Source organism: Melanaphis sacchari, unplaced genomic scaffold, assembly GCF_002803265.2.
Source record: "Melanaphis sacchari strain LSU unplaced genomic scaffold, SCAv2.0 Contig244_pilon_pilon, whole genome shotgun sequence".
NCBI lineage: Eukaryota > Metazoa > Arthropoda > Insecta > Hemiptera > Aphididae > Melanaphis > Melanaphis sacchari.
Genome location: NW_020271119.1, coordinates 660,923 through 684,219, shown reverse-complemented (window position 1 = coordinate 684,219; position 23,297 = coordinate 660,923). Strand labels below are relative to the sequence as shown.

The following is a 23,297-nucleotide window of genomic DNA, read 5'->3' as shown; positions in this document are numbered from 1 at the left end:
ATATTAATTTATATCACGATATACATATTTAAGTGTTTATTGAAGTCAATGTTTAAGTTGCATATCTATGGATAGCATGATGTTCACAGATTAATACTCATGATTTTTCAAGTTGAAAATTACTTCCAGGAAAAGGACAAGACAGCTCATAATTATTATAGTTATGTTATAATCTACACGATCTTGTTAAGATTCCATATTTTGGTTGAATAAATAATTAATCAAACAAATAATATTATTTTTATGATATAAATAAATATAATTATGATAAAAAAAAATAAATAAATAAATGAACATTAGGGAAACGTTGGTTTTGACTATTGGTATGCATAAAATGTATTATTGAACACTCTCGGTAACATATTTATCCTATAAAAACAATTTCGTTTTTTTTTTTTACGAATTTATGTAGAGACTTATTAGTATTATATTATTTAAGTATTAATTATAGTTATAGATAAATAATTTCCAAATACTGCATTAGACCATTTTAAACTAAAATTTAAAACCGATTGAAAATAAAAATAATTTACCAATAAAATAAGAATAAGTTCCTAATTATTAACCAAATAAACAAATATTTTTTTTACAAAAGAAATGTAAAATGTGTAGATACGAGTAAAATATGTATATAGTTTCATTATTATGATCAATTTAATAATCTAATATTATATCAGATAAAATAGATTTAAATAAAATTATTTGAAGATAATTCTGTCCAATGAAAGCTTAAAGTATTTATGCTTCAGCTTCATATAGTATGATAATATTATTATTATTATTATTTTTATTTATTAATCAAAAAATATGCTTCAATAAAAATGGTTAAATCTTATTAGCTATATGATAAATATTTACACAACATTTGGTAAATAGATTATACATTTCATAATTTTATTTAATATTTACATTTATTTACTATTTCTAAATTAATTTATATAATTACGTTTGTATTTAAGATTATTGATTGATGATAATAAAATATTGTATGATTTAAGTGTTATTATTTTAGTCAATATTATTTATTTCGAATACAATTTGTATATTACTTATATTTGTGTATAACATTTTAAATTATTTATTTAACTGAGTATTGATAAAATTATGATACTATATTGTAAGTAAACGTTTTATTAAATTAAATTGCTCACCTCAACTGGCTTATTGAATTCCATTTTTAACTCTCCACGTTTTGAAAAATGGCTTACAACTAAATTCTTTTTCCTGTTGAGTATCAAATTTTACTAATATTATAAAATATTATGGTTTATGTTATGTATCATTTAACCATACTTGTTAATTGTTTGTAAAGAATTGATGCTAAAACAAGGGTTATCAATGATGAATCGGTGTGGTTGAAAATGTCTGCAACAGTTGAAGGGTTTTCCGTTCCATGAACAGTTTTTAAACATATTTTTACACAATACGATACTATCCTATAATTATCGAGAAAAATAAATTGATCTTTAGTATAGTTTGATTTCCAATTATACAAAAACATATTTTTAAGTAGATATCTAAATCGCATATAATAATCTAGATATATTACTTATATGTGACAATATTTCTGAATATATCTGAATATACCATTTTTTAAGTTTCAAAATCTTTGTTATTTTACTTCTATGTGTTGAATTAATACTTTTTTGTTATTTGAAAAACAATTATTTCAAATAACTTGAAAGTCATCACTTAGGTATTTTATTTTATTTTAAGTATTTATCCATAGGCCATTTTTAGGCGTCATAACAATATTTTTGATTGCGGCTTTATTTTTGTAGTAAAATGACACTAGGGATACATTTGAAGCAATACTTTCAACTTTAGCACCCCAAGAGTGTAATTTTAACTTCTACAGAAGTGTAAAAAAAAAGTATATAAATATTATGCATATTTATTTATACACCTAGTAAACAGGCTAAACCTTTCTAGTTTCATTTTCAAACGTAGTTGGTAACGTACGTATTATAGAGTCATATAGTTATTATATCCTTATATGAAATTAAAATGATATTTAAATTTTTTTCCCATAAATTTTTATTATAGGTTGTATTAAAAATACCAAAAAAGCAACATATTATCAAGAAAAATAAAATACACTTAAGTCGTAGCCTACAGAAAATACTTTATATTATAAATGTCAACTGTATATTTTTTATTTGAACGATAAATAACTAATGTACCTAATATGATTTGATATCGTTGAGTTGAATAATTATTTTAATAACCCTAAATAATTTAGTATGATTTATAATATCTGTATACACAAAATAAAATATTTATCCAAAACCTGGTTCCAGGAATATTATTAAAAATGTGTTATTAAAATGATCTACTGGAAAAATAAATGGAATAGAACTTGTTATAAATATTATCGAATATTGTTTGTATAACATAATAAAAAAAAAAAAAAACATTATGATCTTAAATAAATGTTTGAAAATTATTTACATTATACAAAATATTTAAAATTGGGTAGTGAAAATAAGATCATTAAAAAATGTAAATTCAAACATATGTTATATTATATACGTATGTTGTTAAAATATATGATTATATTCACACATATAATTCTATTTCACATCTTGGGCTTAAAAACTAATTAAAATAGTTAATAATAATGAAATAAATATTACTTATATATTTAAAAGTAAAAAAAAAATAATATGTTAAAATATAATTTGACTTTTGACTATAATTTATGAGTGAACGAGTTTAATTCATTATTTGAAATACCAATAAAAAAAATTAAAAAACAGTATTGAATTTATTTCGTTCTTATATTTTATTTATCGATTTAAACATATTAAAAATGTATTTTCTACATTGTATAATTGTATATCAGGTTGTTTAATAGTTTATTGATAAATTATTATGAACAGAAAAACTGTTTTCGACATCAACTGATGTTAAATAGTATTTATAAATATGAAATATTGGTAGTTAATATATATCTTCAAGAATATTTTTTTCGACATTTTTATCATTTATGATTTCAGAAATATTAAATGTAGTATTTATATTTTATAATCCATTATTTTATAAAAGAGAACTAAAATTTTATTGAATACGTCATTCTGAAGTTAAAATATGTAAAAATAATACCCATAACTTCCATTTCAAGTTTAATATTCAAAAAAAAAAAATGTTAAAAATCCATTATATCACTCTGCTGTTTAGTAGTTATTGTACTTCGTCATTGAATAAAAGTATTTGATACATAAAATTTGAATTCAAAGATAAATCATTGAGTTCAAAAACGTTATTAGCAGAGGCAAGCTGATAGCCTGTATTTCTAAAAAATATTTTATAATTGATTCATTTTCACACTAGTAATTTATTTTGCTATTAGTAATACGGTATATTGATTTATCATCAAAAATATTTTATCTATTATATTATTAATTTTTAAAATTGTATACCATATGTAGTTGTTTTTAACTTATTAGTTATGACTAATCAAGGCCCACATTAAGACAGTGTACAAATACATTAAAGTTACTTTAAATATTTTAAGCAATTTACTGTGTATAAAATATAATAATATACGTAGGTAACTGTGAAACGTTTTGAAAGCACAATGTAAGGATTTTATAAATTTAATTTGCGTTTAAATTGATTGAATGGTATACATATGTCATATACATACCTACTCTTGGTTTTTTGTTATTATAAAATAATTTCAATTTTTTTTATTTAGATTATCATTCTATTGTAAATTTACCTTTTTTTTAAATTCGTTTGTCCGTTTTATTATATTTATACTTAAGGTATTGTCAACTTCATTGAAAATTGAGTTACTGAAAAAAAAAAAATAATAAATATTTTTTTAGATATTCATAAAGATAATAATAAATTAAATTAATACAAAAAATATATTTTGAATTTATTTGTATCATAAAATCTTATTGTAAAACTAACAAAATACATTTTTTTTTTTTTTTTTATTAAATAATAAACGATATTATTATCAGTATTCACGTACAGTAACTAGAACATTATTACAAGATTTTAGTATCTACTATCGATTCATAAGATAAAATATAAGCTATGTTGTTCACTTCAATTTTTCCAGTAAATGTTATTACATTTAATAAATACATTAATAATAAAAAAATAATAAATTAATATAATGGTTTTGAAAAATTTGCATTTTCTTTTTTTTATTTACCCAAGAAATCAATATTTTTTTATTTAATTTTTATTCAAGTCATCTATCACATGCACAAATCTAACTCTAAGTGATTTAATAACACAGTAAACGGATTTATAGTAGTACTTCTTCAAGAAATCAGTAACTATGTACTGAAAACCTAAAGTTTAGAGTTTTTATTGTTTTAAGATACAATTTAATAAACATAACTCATTATTAATTATATTAATGTCACCTAATATTTTTACTATAACAATGTACGCATTAACGCCCAAATTAAATTAGCAATATTATTTATATCTCAGTAAATCTAGTTGTATATAGTATATACCGGAAATTTATAATAATTAGTTTAATTATTGTATTTATAATAGTTATATGTATTAATCAGTATAAACTCGTAGTATAACTCATTATTTTGTTGTGCTTATAATATAATGTTAATAATGAGTAATTTAAACAATTCTTTTGTTGTTTAAAAGTTTTGAGGAAAAGTTTATTTATAAAGGAATATATTTTTATAAAATATATAAATATTTATTCACTAATACCGATATATGTTAATCAAACAAATATCAATTAGTTGTTTAATTTGAATTATAATTTTTAATTGATCGTTTAAATATATGAATTTTCTCCATTTACTTAAATTATTTTTAAACTTCATTAAATTTGTATATACACAACGTATATAAAACGTTTAAATTTAAGATAATTATACGTAATATTATGTTTTAAGATTAATTAAAAATCTTTTAATTTTGAAGTTTTTTATAATGTGTAAGTTTGAAATAAAGTTTAAATAAGGTTTTTTTAAATTTATTGTATAATATGGAAAACAAAAACCTATTAATAATATGACACTAAATATTAATTTAATCTATAAAGGAACGGAGTTTTGATATTAAATCACACTTACATGTACATTATTTATGTATTTTAATATATATATATATATATTCACGTTTGCTAACCTTCTAAATGTGTTTTTGTCATAGGTTAAAATCATTTGTATTTGACAAGTCTCGGAAAAATGGTTTTGAATTTCCAATTCTATTGTTATAAAATTTAATATATTTTATTTATCGCATCTAAGTTGTTACACGATAGGTATTTTTTAGTAATATTTTTCATTCAAAATATATGAAACTATTAAATATGCATTATATTCACAAATATTATCTATATAAGTATATAAACGTATTACAGTGCTGTATAAGTTAAACTTTTATTATTGTTTTATACTGTAACGATCATTATAATACACAAATATTCAAAACAAATATTTTGTAGTTTGGCTGTATGAATAAAAGCAATAACCACAGGAATAAATTATAGAATACATTGGATGACAGATAGAAAATTTGATTTGGGTGTAAAAACACAGTCTCCGAAGAGGACTGATAAACTTTTTTATGATATTCTTATTTTTTAAATCAAAGAGAGAATAAATAATACTTCATAACATAGTATAATATATAGATTTAAACTTTTTATTTTTATGACATGTTTTAGATAATCTTCTATTTTTAGATAAAAACGAAGTAAAGGTCTATTTTAGGTGTAATAAATATTAATTAAATTAAATAACCTACAATTAATTAACAAAACAAACTGTTCTTATAATAATTCCTAAAATAAGTTATTATTTATTAAAAAGATAAGTTAATTATTTTATGAATAGTTATGTAAATTTATTTATTTTTTTTTCATTTTAAATATTAAAATTCAATACAAAATCTCAAAAATAATGAATAATAATAAGTAAAAATAACTTATTTGATTGCTTATAATTTTTAGGTTTATACTTTATAATCAATATGGTGAGATAAACCTATAAAACCAGTATTATTTAATTATTTTACCTAAAAATTATTTATTGGTGAGATGAATATTAATTATTAAATTTATTCCGATAATTTTTTATAATTTAAAAAAATAAATATTTTTAGAACCATAGTCTGCGTTTTTCAATGAGATTATCGTTTTTTTTTTTTTTTTTTAAATAAACATTTCTATTGCGAAAGCTGTACTTAATGACTTGAACGCACGTCTTAAAGTCTTCTCTGTCAATGAAATCGAATTTACCATAGCATTGCACAATAATCAAATTTATTTTGAAAACTTTAACAAAATAAAAGTTTTTAGTAAAAAATAAAAATAATATTGAGTCAGTAAAGGGGCGTAAGTCGAAAAGGTAAAAAAAAAAAATAGATTGAAACTTTTTCAAGTAAAAATTTTAAAATTAAATGCTTTTTTAGAATATGTACCTACCTAAATTGTGCATCATTTTAATCACTAACTTAAAACTAAAACTTGTTGAGAAAACTGAATTTTTGAAATACTTATAGTAGGTAATAGAATAACTGTTATAATAGTTAATTTTGATTTATCATAATTTATATCTGATATTTCTCAATATTATTTTTAAATTTTTACGTATTTTTAACTTAATTATAAACAGGGGCGTCATTTAGGGAAATCAGGATGTGCGGTTGCACCCTTTACTTTTAAAATAATACTAATTGGCCTGCGCCCTGCTGAGATAATGTTCAAAATTAAATCTCCTTAAATTTTATTTAAATTTTTATATTGACATTTATCAATATTGGTATACTATAAATTATGATTGTTAATTATTTATCGTATTTTAGTTTTTAAATTGAGTTTTTCTATTTATATTGATGCAAAGATTCGGTTTATGTGATGTATAGAAATAATTGAAAACATAATAATGTGAATATACGCAAATTTATTTTTATATGGCCTAGTGAAATTTCAAAATGGCCTGTTTGAAATCTTACACATCCCAAAAAAAACCTGAAATGATGCACCTGCTTAAAAAACTTATCTATGTTAAAAAATTGTACTCAAGTATAAGTATAATTATTAATAAAATATGTTTGTATAATAATACATTCAACTTATTGTTAAATAAATATTAAATAGCTGAATTCTATAAATTATTAATAAATGAGTTAATGAATTGGCCAAAATTGTATTGTGACATTTTTGTGAGTTTCACCAATATTTTTTATTGGAACTAAGTGGTTTATAAATGCGATTTCTGAAATGATCGTTTATAATTTATAAAATGTATAATAATGAAAAAGACATATTTGGATGAATAAAATATATGAATTATTGTTTTTTTATTTTTATATTGATTTGTATTTGATTTTTTCCTATAAAAATTTTTTAAATAAATGTTTAAAATACGTTTTATTTTACCTAATTATTGTTATTTGGAAATATAATACATTTTAAATAGTTTTAAATTTTTGTGATTATTTAACAAACTCAAGTTTTTCCTTAAAATAAAATTATACTTAAACATCTTATTGTTGTGGCTATAGAATCGAATTAATTATTTTATATAAATATTGTGCCTTATTGAATGATTTGAAATATGTACAATATAAAACTTTTATTTTGAATACTAGATGAGTTACGAATAAATCTATATAATTTAATGTTAGAAAGGTAAAGAATGGTATAAAAAGTAAATTTTACACGATACAAATCATATTTAAAAAAAATATATTAAATTAAAAAAAAATTAATACGTTACACCATTTAACCATACAAATGTATTAAGTAAAATAGTATTTTCATTATCATACAATTATTTATAATTCAACTCGGTAGAACATATTATAAAATTGATTGTCTTTTCAAAGCCTAGAATAAGTTATATATTTTGTTTTTATCGTCTTATTTATCTCTCTCTCTCTCTCCATATATATATATATATTTGATTTTAATATGCTAGCTGTTAATATAGAAATATATTTTTGTTTCATTAAAATTCCTTTTTAAAATTTAGTTTTGTCAAAACGATAGAAAAAATCAATATATATTCTATAACTTAATATTTAAATATTTATCATTTATTAATTAATCAATTTATTGTTCCAATTCCTATATTTTTATTAAATGATGAATTAAACCAAAGTAACCTAGTAATTTGATGTATTGCATGCTTGGCTATTTAAATTGGAACGCTGTGAAAGTGAGAATAATAAAATTACGATTGTAATAAAATATATAATACTTACTGACTCGGAAAACGTTATTATTTTGCTCAAAAATAATTTGTATAAATTCCAGATGTATTTAACTCTATGAAAAGAATTGTAAGATAAAAATTCTCCGAATTTCAAGATTTTTTTTTTACGAACTTCATACTATTTATTGAATGGAAAAAAATGTATAGCCATGCTTATTACCATTTAGTTTTTATTTTTTATATTCGTATTATTATTAAGCATTATTTATGATAATTAAATACATTTTTATTGCTTCACTTATACTCACAGCGTGTGGAACTCATAATTTAATAATATTTATTATTTTATAATGATGCGCGTATGTTAATTGAAGTAAACCATCAGGTTCTGTCTAACTATCTGATAAAAAGAAAAACTTATAAAGGTATGTTTTAAGCTTTTAAAACTAATAATACGGGATTAAGTCCTAAAACCAGAATGGTTAACTTTGAAACTACTAATGAATGCAATAAATGATGAATTTATAAAAACAGAAATAAAAAGAAGCTTTTTTCATTTTTCAGTGAATATTGTGATAAATTCAAGATGCAGGTCTTCAAACTCCATTTGAAGAACAATGTAAAATTTGCACCGCAAATACAAAAAGTACCAGGTTTAGCTTTCGTACCAGAAAGTGAGGTAACGAATGCTTATAATCAACTGTTGAAAACTACATACTATGTCAAATATGACTAGTTATTATTAACGATACTCAACTATTTTAAAGAAACTTGTATAAGATGTATGAATATATAACGAAAAAGTAGGGCACTTAAATTTAACATTTCAATTTGGAATTGGTTTCAGAAGATTTACCTAGAACTAATAATACAGTAGAAAGATGATATAATTATTTTAGTTCAGTTTTAAATCAATGTCGTCCAAGTATTTGGAAATTTATATTTGCGTTGAAGAAAAAAGAAAATATAAATAAAGTAAAACTCGATCATTATATAGTTGGTGAATGTTCACTTGAGAAAAAAAATACTTAAACAAAGCGCACAGTTTGAAAAATATCACCTTTGGGCTTTGATCTTCAATATAGAATGATCGTTGAATATTTACATGGAATAAAAAACAATGTCTAATTGCAATTTTACATTTATATAATTTTTTTGATTAATTATTTCAACTTAAGCACTAATAATTATTGACTTTTTTTTTAAAAAAAGACAATATTTTAAACCATACTTTTAATTTAAAATATATATATATAGTCCTAACTCTTAAGTCTGTATTAAAATGAGAAAGAAAATATTGAATTTAAGTATATTCTCGTATATGTACAATGGATTAACACACAATCAATTGACGTTGCGATAAATTAACCACAATAAATTTGCTCGCAAAGAATTAACACACTTATATCTTAATGTATAAATAGATTATCATTTAATTTAGTATTTTAATAGTTCCTGTTTAGAAATTTTAACATTATACAAATATATTACTTATAATATTTTAATCTATATAATATATGTAGATATTAAAATTCAATTTATATTAAAATATGGTAATATACTAACTATAATATTGTAGATAAAGGTACAATGTTTATTTGATCCGTAGATATAAACAAAGCTACTAAGACTATATTATGTAATAGATTATCCCCACTATATTTTCAGCCTAAATTTTTTTACGATTTACTAGATGAACATTCCAAATTAGCTTAAACCAAAATGATTTCTCTATAAGACTCCACTTTTGCACATCTAGATATACGGTATCTCACTATAGGACGCAGCCAAATATCAAATCTCAATTCAATTAAAGAAATACTCCACAGTCAATAACTCTCTGTATGATCACAAATAATTAAAAATTAAAATACTGAAGAAATGGCTAAAATAATGTTAAAAGATTTTCAAGAAATATTAAAACATTTATTTGATATATTTTATTTACGACTGAAGAATTATATAAAATAAATAGTTACGATGAAAACGAAAAAAGTGCTCGTATCGAATAGGTGCTGAACACTTTGCAAACCTAATTTAATATACTATAAGTAACAATACATGCGACTCGTTTACTATCGACTGAAAATCCATCGGTAACAATGGCAACAAATCTAGAGAGGATGGACGGATACAATGTCACAATGGTTATGTATGTTATTCTGCACGAGAGGAATACTACATTATAGATATGTATCTAAGTCGAAATAAGACTTAAAAATGTCCACGAACCGAGGAAGGATTAGTTATTAATGTTATTATTATATTACGCTTTCGACGTATAATGTTAATGAAACGAAATATTTGAGTGTGTGTATGATGACCTCAGCATCGGCGGTCGAAGGTGATCTGCTGAAGGACCGGAAGCAACAGGGCACACGGTGATTGCTGGCACGTCGGTTGACCAGTGTAAGTATGCCACGTCCGTTTCCCAGTACGGTTCGTTGCGCATTACACATTCGGCCGCATAACAGAGCGCCAGCGTGATCATGGCGCATCGAAACCACTGACTTCGGAAGACTGCAACGATACGACGACGCATCTTTCGGTGTAATCGAATAGAAACGGCACGGTGACGGATACGACCAAATTAGATTTATGCGAGATATAAAACCGCCGATAAATCGCAGAAGCGGTAATATGATCACGACGACGATTGTGATGATAAAAACAATAACAATACATAACTATTTGAATCGTGATGGATGGAAAACATTTTTATAAGCCAATTGTAACACGCTTGGTTACAGTGTATACGCGTTTTACGGTGGCAACGGTCAACGGCGATCGATGCTAATTATATAGGAAAAGATGAGTGCAGACACGTACCCATCGTGTGGTGTATACAGTTTTACGACGAGTAAGTACGTCGTATTATTGTCGCATCGGGTAATTTATTTTTACGAGCGTGAGCCGTAGGAGGAAGTACGTTCGTTTACGGTTTAATCATGTGATAACATAACAGACATAAATACTTAACTTAGCATAACTACGGCAGGTCACATTAAATAGGCGTTTGGAAATATTTCAATTGCCTGCGACGAAATGTTATACATGTATGTTTTATATTCACTATAAAAAAATATAAAACTAATGAAATTAAAAGTACAAATTACGAATTGGAAAATTTCAATTTAAAAAAGGAAATAAATAATACAGAGTTGACTCACAAGTCTTTTATTTCCCGTAGATTCTATCAAAATAAAATAAAAACCTTCAATGTGCAAAAATTAACTGTAAAATACGATATGTGAAGGAGTACCATGAAATATTCAAACGATCTTAATCACCATATTATATGTATGAAACATGAAATGAAGAAGTTATTTCGTGAAAATGGCTGAGAAAGAGTCGGCCAGCGACCATAATGACAGGAATCTTGTCAATTACGACAATGGAAAACGGCTTAAACGAAAACAGGAACATCTTAATCGACAAGCATCAAACTAAAATACAACATTCGATCAGAAACCGTATAAGGGCTGAACGACTAGTATTTATGGAGGTAGGATTCAGGATCGACACTCATTCCATCATCAGTACTTGAATCGTCAGAACCACTTATCCTTGAAGTTATTGAACTCGTTGAACAAACGAATCCCTCCAGCGACACGATTTACTGATAACGGATATACATTATTGGAATACGGTCAGTGTCTTCACCGTAATTATTTACATTTATTTTTAGAAAAATAAATAACGTTTGTACATATAATTTTAAAATGACAAACATGGCTGAATTTTCGATGGACGTCAATACATTTTAAACATATTATAAATATTAAAAAATAACATGTACTGACAATAATTCCTCCAGCTATGTTGTCATCCATGGATCATTTACTTTGAGAGACATCGTAAGAATTAAACGATTGAAACGATATAATAAGCAAATATTTTTTATGAAACAATCCACTCTATATGGTATTGACACCATTTCATAATTTGTTAATTATTAAATATATTCCTGGGATTAATTTTTAAATTAGTAAACGCATCGTTAACAACAATCAATAACGCGCTTAAAATTGTTTTGAAAAAGTTTTATTTTTTTTTTTTTTTTCACATTGACAAATTAAAAGTTTAAGTGCAATTAATATAACTCAAATAGCCACGTTCCTATTTTTATAAGTAGACACAATTTTAAAATGCATTTAATTAATTCTATGTATTTATACAATTTTTATTAAACTCAAAAATTCACAAGTAAAAAGTTTATTTTCCTAGTAAAAAATACACAAAAATAATATTGTTGAAATGTTTTGGATTAGAATGTAAACGTAAATTGAATAAATCTATACTTAAAACAGTCAGGTAAGTGGAAACTGCTATTCACCGTAATGAATGTGTTAAATTTGAATTTAATAGTATATCATTACATACGATAAACAATTCTAAGTTGAGACAATCTATCAATCTATATCAATAACTGTATTCCATAATATGTATTTTTATATAATTATCAAAGTAATTTATTTTACTATTAGTAATATTGTACTACAGTAGGTTGATTAAATTTTTTTCAAAAAAAAAAATTATTAAACGACTAATATTTATACTATATTATATATTGTTATTAACTTTTGAATTAATACCACCTTAGCGCAAAAATTGTGAATAGGATCTTGTATTACCTTAAAACTAATTAACATATATTATTTTGAAAATTTTATTATACGTAGTACAACTTATAATATATGTAAAAGTTTTAAGTTCCAACAAAATATAATGCTTTTAAATAATAACAAAATAATTAATATCGTTCTTCATAATTTAAATATATAATTTCGTTCAAATTTATATTTGAAATGCCAATAAAAAAATTACTATGCTTATATATTTTTAAGATTTGACCTACTTAAGTACCAAATAGATTTAATTTGCTTCCAGAAACTACCCTCAAGTTAAAAAAAAAAGAAGCATTTTAACTATTCCAAAAGTGATTACAAACACACATAAACAAAACACATTGTAAAATATATAATAATATTAGAAAAATGTGTCAGTAATGGATTCGTTATTAATACTTTATACATATTATTATGCTTGATACATAAATTATACATTTTATAAAATCACAGCATATTTAACACTAAACATACACTTAATAAGTTACAGGGGTAGTAAAGTTTAGATGAATCTCGGTTTTAATTCTTACATTTTTTTTTTCATATTTCTTACTTTATATTTTATAAATGTTTTAAAATACACATAACTTCTGACGTATAACTAGGACACTATAATATACATCTTACTACTATAACTTGTTAGTTTTGTTAGTTCATGATTATTAATATTTAAAACATAATTTTGTCCAGAAAAAGCTTGTATTGCCAATGTTTAGGTATAGTGTTTATACATATATATATATGCTGTTAATGGTAATTCAGATTTTAATCGACACATTGAAAATAACGACTTGTCTATATCTTATATTAGTATCACGACGTTGGGATTTTTTTACGCACGATTATAATCTTAAAAGTTCATGAATACAAGAGTTTTCAAATTAGATTCAAAGCTCCATAGTGGATACTTTTCGTTAGAAATGTATTTTTTTTATTTTATAATCCCATAAACGCTAGTAGTAAAAACAGTTATTTATATTTTTAAAATGCTTAATTCGATCATCACAATATTTTCATAATTAAATGGGCTGAATGTAAGTCTCGTGTAGAATAATCTAGAGATAATAATAATATACTGTTTTTATGTTTAAATATTGTGTCGGACGTCGGTGTTTTGAGTTTAAACGCTAATAATTTACCTATAAAAACCGTTTGAATCCAAATGATAGATCTTTGACAAGTCGTTATCTTAAAAAAAATTGAATATAGTTATTAAACAAACAATAGTTTCATTTTTATTGGTTCTATTCAACATCGGTGTTGTAATATTATTTTTAAGGAGCTGGAAAAAATCTACTTTTGTACATCGCGAATTGATCTTAACTTGCATGTTTATATAATATGAGTAGGTAATTATCATTACTGATAGATGTATATATTGTACAATTTATAAATTTTTTTAATTTTAACTAAATATCACTTTATTAAATTATTGTTGGTTGGTGTTGTCAGTGATCAGTAACCACACCTGAAAACGAAGTCTGTATACGCTTACGCATTACATTATTATAAACTATATGCGAATGTATGTAACGTGCTGTCGCTATTGTCGCGTAAAAATCATGACAAAAATACGAATTTTTGTAACAGAAAAAATTTTAAATAAAATTTACAACGGCCAAAGAGGAAAATTATCATGTTTAATGAATGGCATAGAATTATTTTATTATACAAAATAGACTATTTCCATATTTGATATACCAACATAGATGAATTCTATGATTTTAAATTAATCAAGTGCTAGAAAATATTTTTGTTTACAAAAATACTTTAACCTGAAATAATATTTTGTTTTACTAATTAGTAATAAACATATTTTTTTTTTAAGATCATGTTAACAACAGAACAGTAAATAACTGAACATTAAAAAAAAAAAAAAAATACATGAATATTATTCAAGTTTTTTTATTATAATGACGCAAATGTTAAGTGACTAAAAAACATTTGCATAGTCTTGGTAAACGTAGGCGTTTTCGACTGATCTTATCAGATCAACGCAACACGTATAAATTTAATAAACGAACAAGGACACAGACAAGACTGTAATAAAAGAATTTTAAATATTTTTAAACCAACTATTATTGTGATTTTTAGGTTTCACCATAGTTTTATTTATTTATCATTTAAATATTTACAGTAAAAAAACACGTGCATTTTTTTTTTTTATTTTGAATGCCTACTAAATTTTATTACATGTTTAAAAATTAAAAATTAGGTACTTAGAAAACTTTGAGAGATTCAAATTTCAAATACTTGAATACTTTAATTGGTTTAAAAATGTAGTCATAGTGACATTTACTTTGAACTAACTACAGCCATTTAAATGTATTTCGATTATGTAATATTTATTATAATCACGCGGCGTCTTAGATAGGCAATTTACATTTAATCTTGTATATGATAGAATAAATTCATTATTCATGATTTAGCTCATTACGACATACATTATTTATTAATTGTTTAAATTAGAAATAAATACGTAGGTATAAAAAAAATAATTTGACTCTTACACCTTAAACTTAATTATAAATAATTTTAAAAGTGCGATTGTTTTATGATATATTTTCTTCCTTTACTCATTGTTTTTAACTTAACTAAACCACACAGAATATTTACTTTAATTATAATTTACAAGTTGAATATCAAAAATGTATGAGTTCATAAAAGTATAAAAGAATTCTATTTTATACATACTTACAATACTTTGTGGTACTTGACCTACATGCATTCATAGTATTTAAAAAATTATATTTTCTATTCAATTTCACATTTGGCACAAAATTCAAAGAAAAAAAACAAAATATGTGCTATTATATTTTAACTATGATTTTCAACGAATACAAATAAAAAATAATAAATATATTTATATTCAATGTATGGATAATGATCTAGTTATTAAATCTAAAACTTAGTTTTCAAGAACAATAAAAATAAAAAAAAATACAACTACAATTAAAAAACACAAATCCATCAATACACTCTATGTAGTATTAATAGGTATATTATATTATTATGTAAATCTTAAAAGTCATATTATACAGTATTACAATTCTATTTTAAACATGGCAGTTTAGTTCAACATATTTTATTGTTATTTATTTTTATTTTTGTTATGTCTTAAGACCAATATAACATACCATGTGTTGATAATTAAATATTAATTTTAATACAACTTATTTTATTGTCACGTATAGATTTATTTTAATAAAAATATATAAGTATTTAGATCTTAATACATAGATATACGTCTGATCAACCTTCGTCTAATTGTCTGATAAATATTTATAAATCTTACTTCAAGTTCAATTTTTTTTTTTTTTTAAATTTTTAAATTTTTATTTGTACAATTTATAAAAAATATTTTTTACAATTAAAACAAGGGAAAGGTTAATAAAAAACAGACGGTGAACCAGACGGCGAAATGAGAGGAGAAACCAACCGTTGTCGGGACTTTAGAATTAAATTCAATTAATTAGAAAATTTAATATCTTTGAAAATTTATAATATTAAAAATAGAATGTAATTAGAAAAAATATAGGAAATGGGTACCGCTCATGTACAGCAACATTATATTTTTAGCGGGTAAGTTAAATTTAAATTTAATGATAAATCATTGTATACAAAATCGATTTTGAGGAATGACGATCTTTCAGTCTAACCATAATTATATTTTGTAACATATTTATTTAATATTACTATTTAAGTTATTTATTTTAGGTAAGTAAATATTTTATTTTTTTTCGAAAATATTGTACTTATTTTATTATTATAATTTTTAAATCATAAAAATATTCCTATTTCAATGATGTTATATTATATACCTAAGCTTATATAACTCAAAATTTAATCACATCATTCTATAAATATCATAAAACTTCAAAATTGAATACATAATATAAATTGATAAATAAAAATTTTACGGGTGAATATCTTTAATCTAAAAAATTTGAACTTAAAATGTTTATAAAAAAATAATTTGGCTTTTCGTTAGAATTTTTTTCATTTATAGCTTAAATTTTTTTTAAAAACCTTGTATGCAATTTTCAGCATTTCTGTTCAATGAATAATTTTTAATTGAAATTTATAGAAATAAAACTAAAATAATTAAAAATTTCTGATATCTATAAATAACTCCAAAATGGTCAATATACATTGAATATGTTATTGTGAATAGAAAATGACAACAAAAGCATAAAATGTAAATTTTAAGTATCTGAGGTTATCTGCTTTTAAGTGGGTTGAAGTGACAAGCATAGCTTGAAGTTTCTTTTTCTCTGATATGAATCAATATTTAACACATTTTGTCAATATCAATGCATTTGTGATTAAGTACTGCATTTAATATTTTTACTTTCGATTATTTATTTAATAACTTAGTATTCGTTTAATGTCTTAAGAATAATATTTGAGTTTTGAGTGCACGGAGAAGGCTGTAATAAAGATAAGCGCATTTAAACACAGTTATTGACTTCTAAAAAATTATTATTGGGTTTTGAGAATTTGATTAGTTATAGTATATGAGAGATATATATTGAATAGATTTTGTCTTAATCCGAGTTTCTTATTAAATTATTTTTTAAATAATAATAGGAAAATAATCTTTGCTGATTTATTATTAATTTATCGATAAATAAAATTAATTTTGAATAGAAATACAATAGTATTATTATATCATGAGTTGTGATTTTTTCGAAAACAGTAAATCGTAATGATGATAAATTTATAATAATCTGAACATAAGAGACTTAAAATATTTTGAACTATACATATATATTATATATTACGTATATGACTATTTTAACTACTCAAAACAAATATTAATACTCTTAAAACAAATACAAATAATATATTTGAAATAATCTACCGTTTATTCAAAGATTAAATATAATACTATTAAGTGTTAAAGTTAAACTCATAACAAATTATAATCATAGAGTAACGAGACTTGAAATAAGTAATAATATTATGTTATACTCCATATTATTAAAGTTTTTAATACAATCAAAATACAATTATTTAAATTAATAACAAACTTGATGTTAAAGTAAACTTATTATTAAAATGTTATACATTTTTATACGATTAGACTATGGTGTGTACGAATTTTAAAGAAAAATCAAATAGTATGTTCAATATTTGTTTGATATTATTTTATTCATATGGGTTAATAACCCAACAGTTACCTACAATTTTAACATAAACACGGATGATGAAATGAACATCGCAGATACTTGTTTGTACAATAATAATTATCTTGATTAAACAGTAACCGATTTTAACGTCTAATATAACTTTATTTTTAACTGAAAAACGTACAATAATTTAAATTCCTATGGTTTCAAGTTAAAAATACACATCGAGACGTATTCCTAAAATAGTTTTGTGAATAAAATGCGTAATGAAAACGAATTACATCGGAAACTATAGTATTGAAGTAAGTTTTTGCTGGTATACACGATGAGCATCAAACGGTTCCGCGACGATAATAGTTTCGCGCACGTTTAACTTAATGTATTGTTTTTCTGTGAATTAAAATAAATTAAAATTCTCAAAGCGTGACTATACAATTTTCGTTAAAAAAAAAATTAATATATAGGTATGCACGTTTAATGTTTTTCTCCCTATTAAACGCATTTATTATAATTATTAATATTTCGCATTGCTATTTCGCCAACATTTCCATCTCCATTGCGCTAGTTCTATATGCACACAGCAATACCTGAAAAATACAATATACAGCTTGAACAATGCCCGAGGGGTTGTTATTGTTTATGTGAAAAAGTTAATTTTCTCGGGTGACTGTGGAATATTTAATATTCGGATTTCTTAAAGGTTGGTGGAGCTGAACGTTTACCTACCGGATAACTGGAATAATATGATAACAGGGCTACTTCGGCTTTTGCGAGGACTTAGGTTTTATTATTATTATTTTTTTTTTTTTAATTTCTTTTTTACCGTTGGATCTCTTTCCTATATATATATATATATTTTTTTTGTTTTCTTAGGTTTTATTTCATACACTTTTCACCTCTTGAGAATGATTTTTTTCCCACGCCTTTTCACCGTACAGCCCTTGGACGCCGAGTGTCGGCGGTGCGCGCAATCTTTTCGTATTTTTTATATATATTATGTACGTTTACCGCGTACTGCCCAGAACATTCACCCGCCTGTTTAGTGATGAAAGTGAATAAAGGGCAGCTTGTGACTAGCGGGTGCGGTGGCGCGGCAAACGATCGCGATCGTGTGGCGGAGTGGTGCCATTTTAATCCAAGTAATGGCTCGTTTGTTCTATACCATCTCTTTATGAAAAGGAATGATTTTTCAACCATACTGATGTAAAAATTATTCAACGCATCGTCGACATATGTGCCGAGTATACTGCTGGTAATTTATTTTGTCCGCATACGGTACAAACGAGAGAGGGAATAAGAGAAGAGAGAAAGAGGACGGGTTGAAAAAAAAAACTGAGGTAGCTTCCCTTTCAGACCGATGTGTTCTGTTCGTGATTAAAAGACCGCAGATTTGTTTCGGAAATGGACTGAATAAATTCTCTCGATGCAATTTAAGTGACATCGTTCGGGAGGAGACGAGACACATCAAACCTTTTTGGCTTTGAAATATTTTTACGAAAAATATTGTTACCGTACCTAGCTATTTCGCATTTTTTATGTAATTTTTGAGATGTGGAGAAATCGAAAATAAACATAAATAATAAGTAAATAAATTTAGTTTAAGTATAAATCATCGACATTGTTCGACATTTACGCAGTCTCACAATCTTCGTCTGCAATGCGTGTTCACGTCTGTATTCAGATAATTTATTGACGTTGTTTACTTATATCTATACTTAAGAACTTTTAAGAGATTGTCGTTTGGATACGACGAAGGATTTACGAAAGAACCTACCATTCGTATAAACTATCAGCTATAACATGATATCGTTGTAGTAGTGCACTTTTAAAGTTATAATGTCCACCAGTAGTTATTAATCTTTTGAAATATTAAATGTATATATACACATTTAATTCACAGTCAAGTTCTTTATTGCTTATAAATTGGTTTTATTTTTCTATATCATTGTAAAAAATAACATATTTCAAAAACAAAATTACATATATAGTATATTATAATTGCAATGAAATGTATTACGTTCAAATATTCAAATATTCAACAATTATAAATTATAATAAATCTATTAAACTTGTTTATTACCTTATTCAAATATGAATAGTATAATGGATGCACATTCCAACTAAATATATTAAATATTAGAAGTTTCAATCCATTACAAGATCATTTTTTCTTGTTTTATTTGAATTATTTTTATTGTTTTATCACACAATTGCGTCATGAAATTGAAAATATAAAATTGTAAATTATGTTAACTTAAGTTCTCCAGTCTCTGAAGTAAACAATAATTTTATTCGTGTTTGCCGTATATAAAATTTTGAAGCTTACATCATTTTATAAGTAAGAAGATCATCATTTAATTAAGATACGAAAAAAAAAATTAACATAAGCTATTTTAATTATTTTGATTAATAATTAATAGTATTATTTTACAAAAATAAAATTTTTAGTAAATATGAAAGAATATGTATTTGTAAAATTTAAAATTGTTATGCTCATTTTATTATTTATAATAAATTAAAAACATTAACAATTATGAATTTTATATTATTTTTATTTTTATACGAAAAGTACAGATGTACAGATTATATGATTATATGTTTGCTTCAGTAAAAAGCTCACAGAGGAGGTTGAGAGGAACATATCCCTCTATAGGAATAGCTTTTATCTTTTAGTAAATAAACAAATGGAAACAATCGTTATTTTTTAAATTTGAGATCTACGTATAATCTTACATTTGAGTATTTGACTACAAAAGTTACACATGTAAGGGATAGTTTTTAGATTAAAACTTTCCCTTTAAATTATCATGGATTTGTGAGAGAAAATTAATATCTTATTTACTCTTTTTCATTTCAAAAAAGGCTAAATATATCAACATGTCATTGATCGGTTTTGTTTTGTATATAAGAATGCAGTAATAATCAGTATTTATGGTTACTCGTGAAGAATATAATATTTTTGAGATAAAATTTGTCATTTTCCCATTATTAATTATGTATAATATTCAATTTATTAATACATTAATATAGTTAAATGTAGTTGGCCTAATTAGAAATGTAAATTAATACTTACGAAAATCACTCTCTGTATTTTGTAGTTAAATATATAGTCCAAAACAAATTACTTTTTATATACTATCAAATTAAGTGGAAAGTTCTATAATATTATATTTTCGCATTTTTAGTGTTCAAATATTTTCATTTCCTAGGCAAAAAAAGTATTTGATTTGTTAATTTTACTTTACATATTTATCAAGGGTATAAATTTACTTTATTTCACAAATTTTCTAAATTAATTAATATTTTTGTCTTGGAAAATCTTCTTATCAACTTAATAAGTGGTTTATTGTATCGTTCGCAGCATATTTTAATGTTTGATTAACAATTAGTTAGTCAGCTTGTAGCAGAAATAAATAATTATTGTCACTAATTAAATTTCGTTCAAAATACCATCGTACTTTCATATTTTTGCATTTGAAATTTAGTTATCAACATTCACAAAACGTAATTAAAAATACGTTTCTATTTGAATATTACTTAATCATTAAATAACTGAAATTTTCATGATTAATTTTTAAGTGTGTGCACTTGAAATAAGACTTAAGATAATTTTAAGATTTTTTTAATGGTTGTTTATTTTTAAATATATTTATTATTCTTAAAAATATTTATCAAAAATATTCAGAACAATAATGGCATTTTTAAATTCAATTTATTTATACTTTTATAACTACCTTATAATAATAGTTGTAAATACTGATTCAACTTTTCCATAGATTTTGGTTTCACTAATTTAACTAAGTTGGGAGATTAATGTAACATTGTATTCAAAAATGAAGCTAAGTATTTTCTAAGTATTTACCATCAAATAATACCAACTATTATTACTTTACATAAAATATTCAAAATATGAAAATCGTATTCGAATGCATGAGACTAAGTTGATACACTGTATAATAAACGGTTTAATATTTTAATACTTGCTCTGTAATAACACTAACGTTTTGTAAAAAAAATATACTTTGTTAAAGCTTTTAATTGTAAATGTATTTGTTTACTTAATTAAGTACCTGTATTGGTAGCATTAAACAGTCTTGACAACATATAATATAGATTGGATTTTGTCTGTGTATGTGAATACACATTATGTGCACTATCTTTTATAGTTTCTTTTCATTATTTTGCGATGGGTAATTTATAATTTGACGGGAGTTTTCAACCAACTCTAAAGCCCCGGGGACAATCGACAACTTAACACGATCTGACAGCCACTTCATACCCACCTATTTTTATGTAGACACATGCAGCACTTTGCTGTAACTTTGTATAACGTGGGCACAAAAGAACTAGTTGAACACTTGAATTATACTTCGTATAAAGTAAATCTACCTAGTTTGTAAAAAAAAAAAATACATTGTTAGTGTTCTCGATAAAATGGGGTCTTCCTTTAGAAAATCAGTAGTAATAGTTTTTAAATTTCTATTCAACTATATACTAGTGAATACAGTGTTAATTCTTATTTGTGTTATGAAACACTTAATGATATCTATAATATTATTCTTGAAGAATATTTTTAGCATTGGTAATACAATGACCTGTTGAGAGGAAATGTGAGTTGTTGGTAATAAGATTGTAATTTACTTTGTTTGAACATAGAAATTCATTTGTCTCAAATTTAATTATCTTATAATATTATTTTTAGGAAAAAATATTTAACCTATTATTATTTATTTTCTACAAATCAATAATTATTTTAAACAAAAAATATCTTGCAAATGTTTTTCTTCTTGTTTTAATAATTATTAAAAAAAAAAATTTTTTTAGTAACTATATTTTCTCAATATTGATTCAAACATTAATATTATAAGGCATCTGAAATTTTTGCAAAATGATTTAGTCGCATAAATATAGGTTATTAAGCTATATATTTTCCAGTGTGCATGTGATGAAAAACATGATTATATTCAAATTTTAACGTGAAAAGTTGCTTACAAGACGCCATTTAGGTTAGCTATATTATTATACATTTTTAAAGTTATTTAAAGGTGAATACGTTATGTGTTAGAATAGTAACCTAACTTACTACTATACTATTCATGAACGCAAAGTTTTTTACTGTTAAATGATAACCACAAAAATAACTTCTCGTCGGTGTCTCATAATATTTAGTATAATTAAATAATAAAGTTTAATGGATATCATAGATTATCCAAATATTCCTAATTAAACTTTTTAATTATTATCATTTTTATGGATTGAAGTAGGATTAATCTTAATCAAGAAATACTTTTTGAGATAACTTGATTTTAATTTTCTTATATATATATTTTTTTTTTTTTTCATTAACTTGAATCTACATTTAATGGGTTTATTGC

At 23.6% G+C, this 23,297-nt stretch overlaps 1 protein-coding gene across 2 annotated transcripts in view; it reads right to left on the bottom strand.

Annotated features, from left to right (window-relative positions):
• Positions 1-22,330, bottom strand: part of LOC112594872 (pickpocket protein 11-like) — a 28,449-nt gene extending 6,119 nt beyond the window's left edge. Inside the window, exons 1-4 of one of the 2 annotated variants that reach the window (XM_025339883.1) lie at positions 22,206-22,330; positions 3,725-3,800; positions 1,294-1,436; positions 1,152-1,224 (exon numbers count right to left, since the gene is read on the bottom strand). In XM_025339883.1, the coding sequence (XP_025195668.1) occupies positions 1,152-1,224; positions 1,294-1,436; positions 3,725-3,800; positions 22,206-22,225 (312 nt within the window). In that variant the 5' untranslated portion in view covers positions 22,226-22,330. Of the gene's footprint in view, positions 1-1,151; positions 1,225-1,293; positions 1,437-3,724; positions 3,801-10,486; positions 11,153-22,205 lie in introns of those variants that run through there. The other variant, XM_025339882.1, reaches the window with a different exon arrangement.
• Between the last annotated feature and the right edge of the window lie 967 nt (positions 22,331-23,297).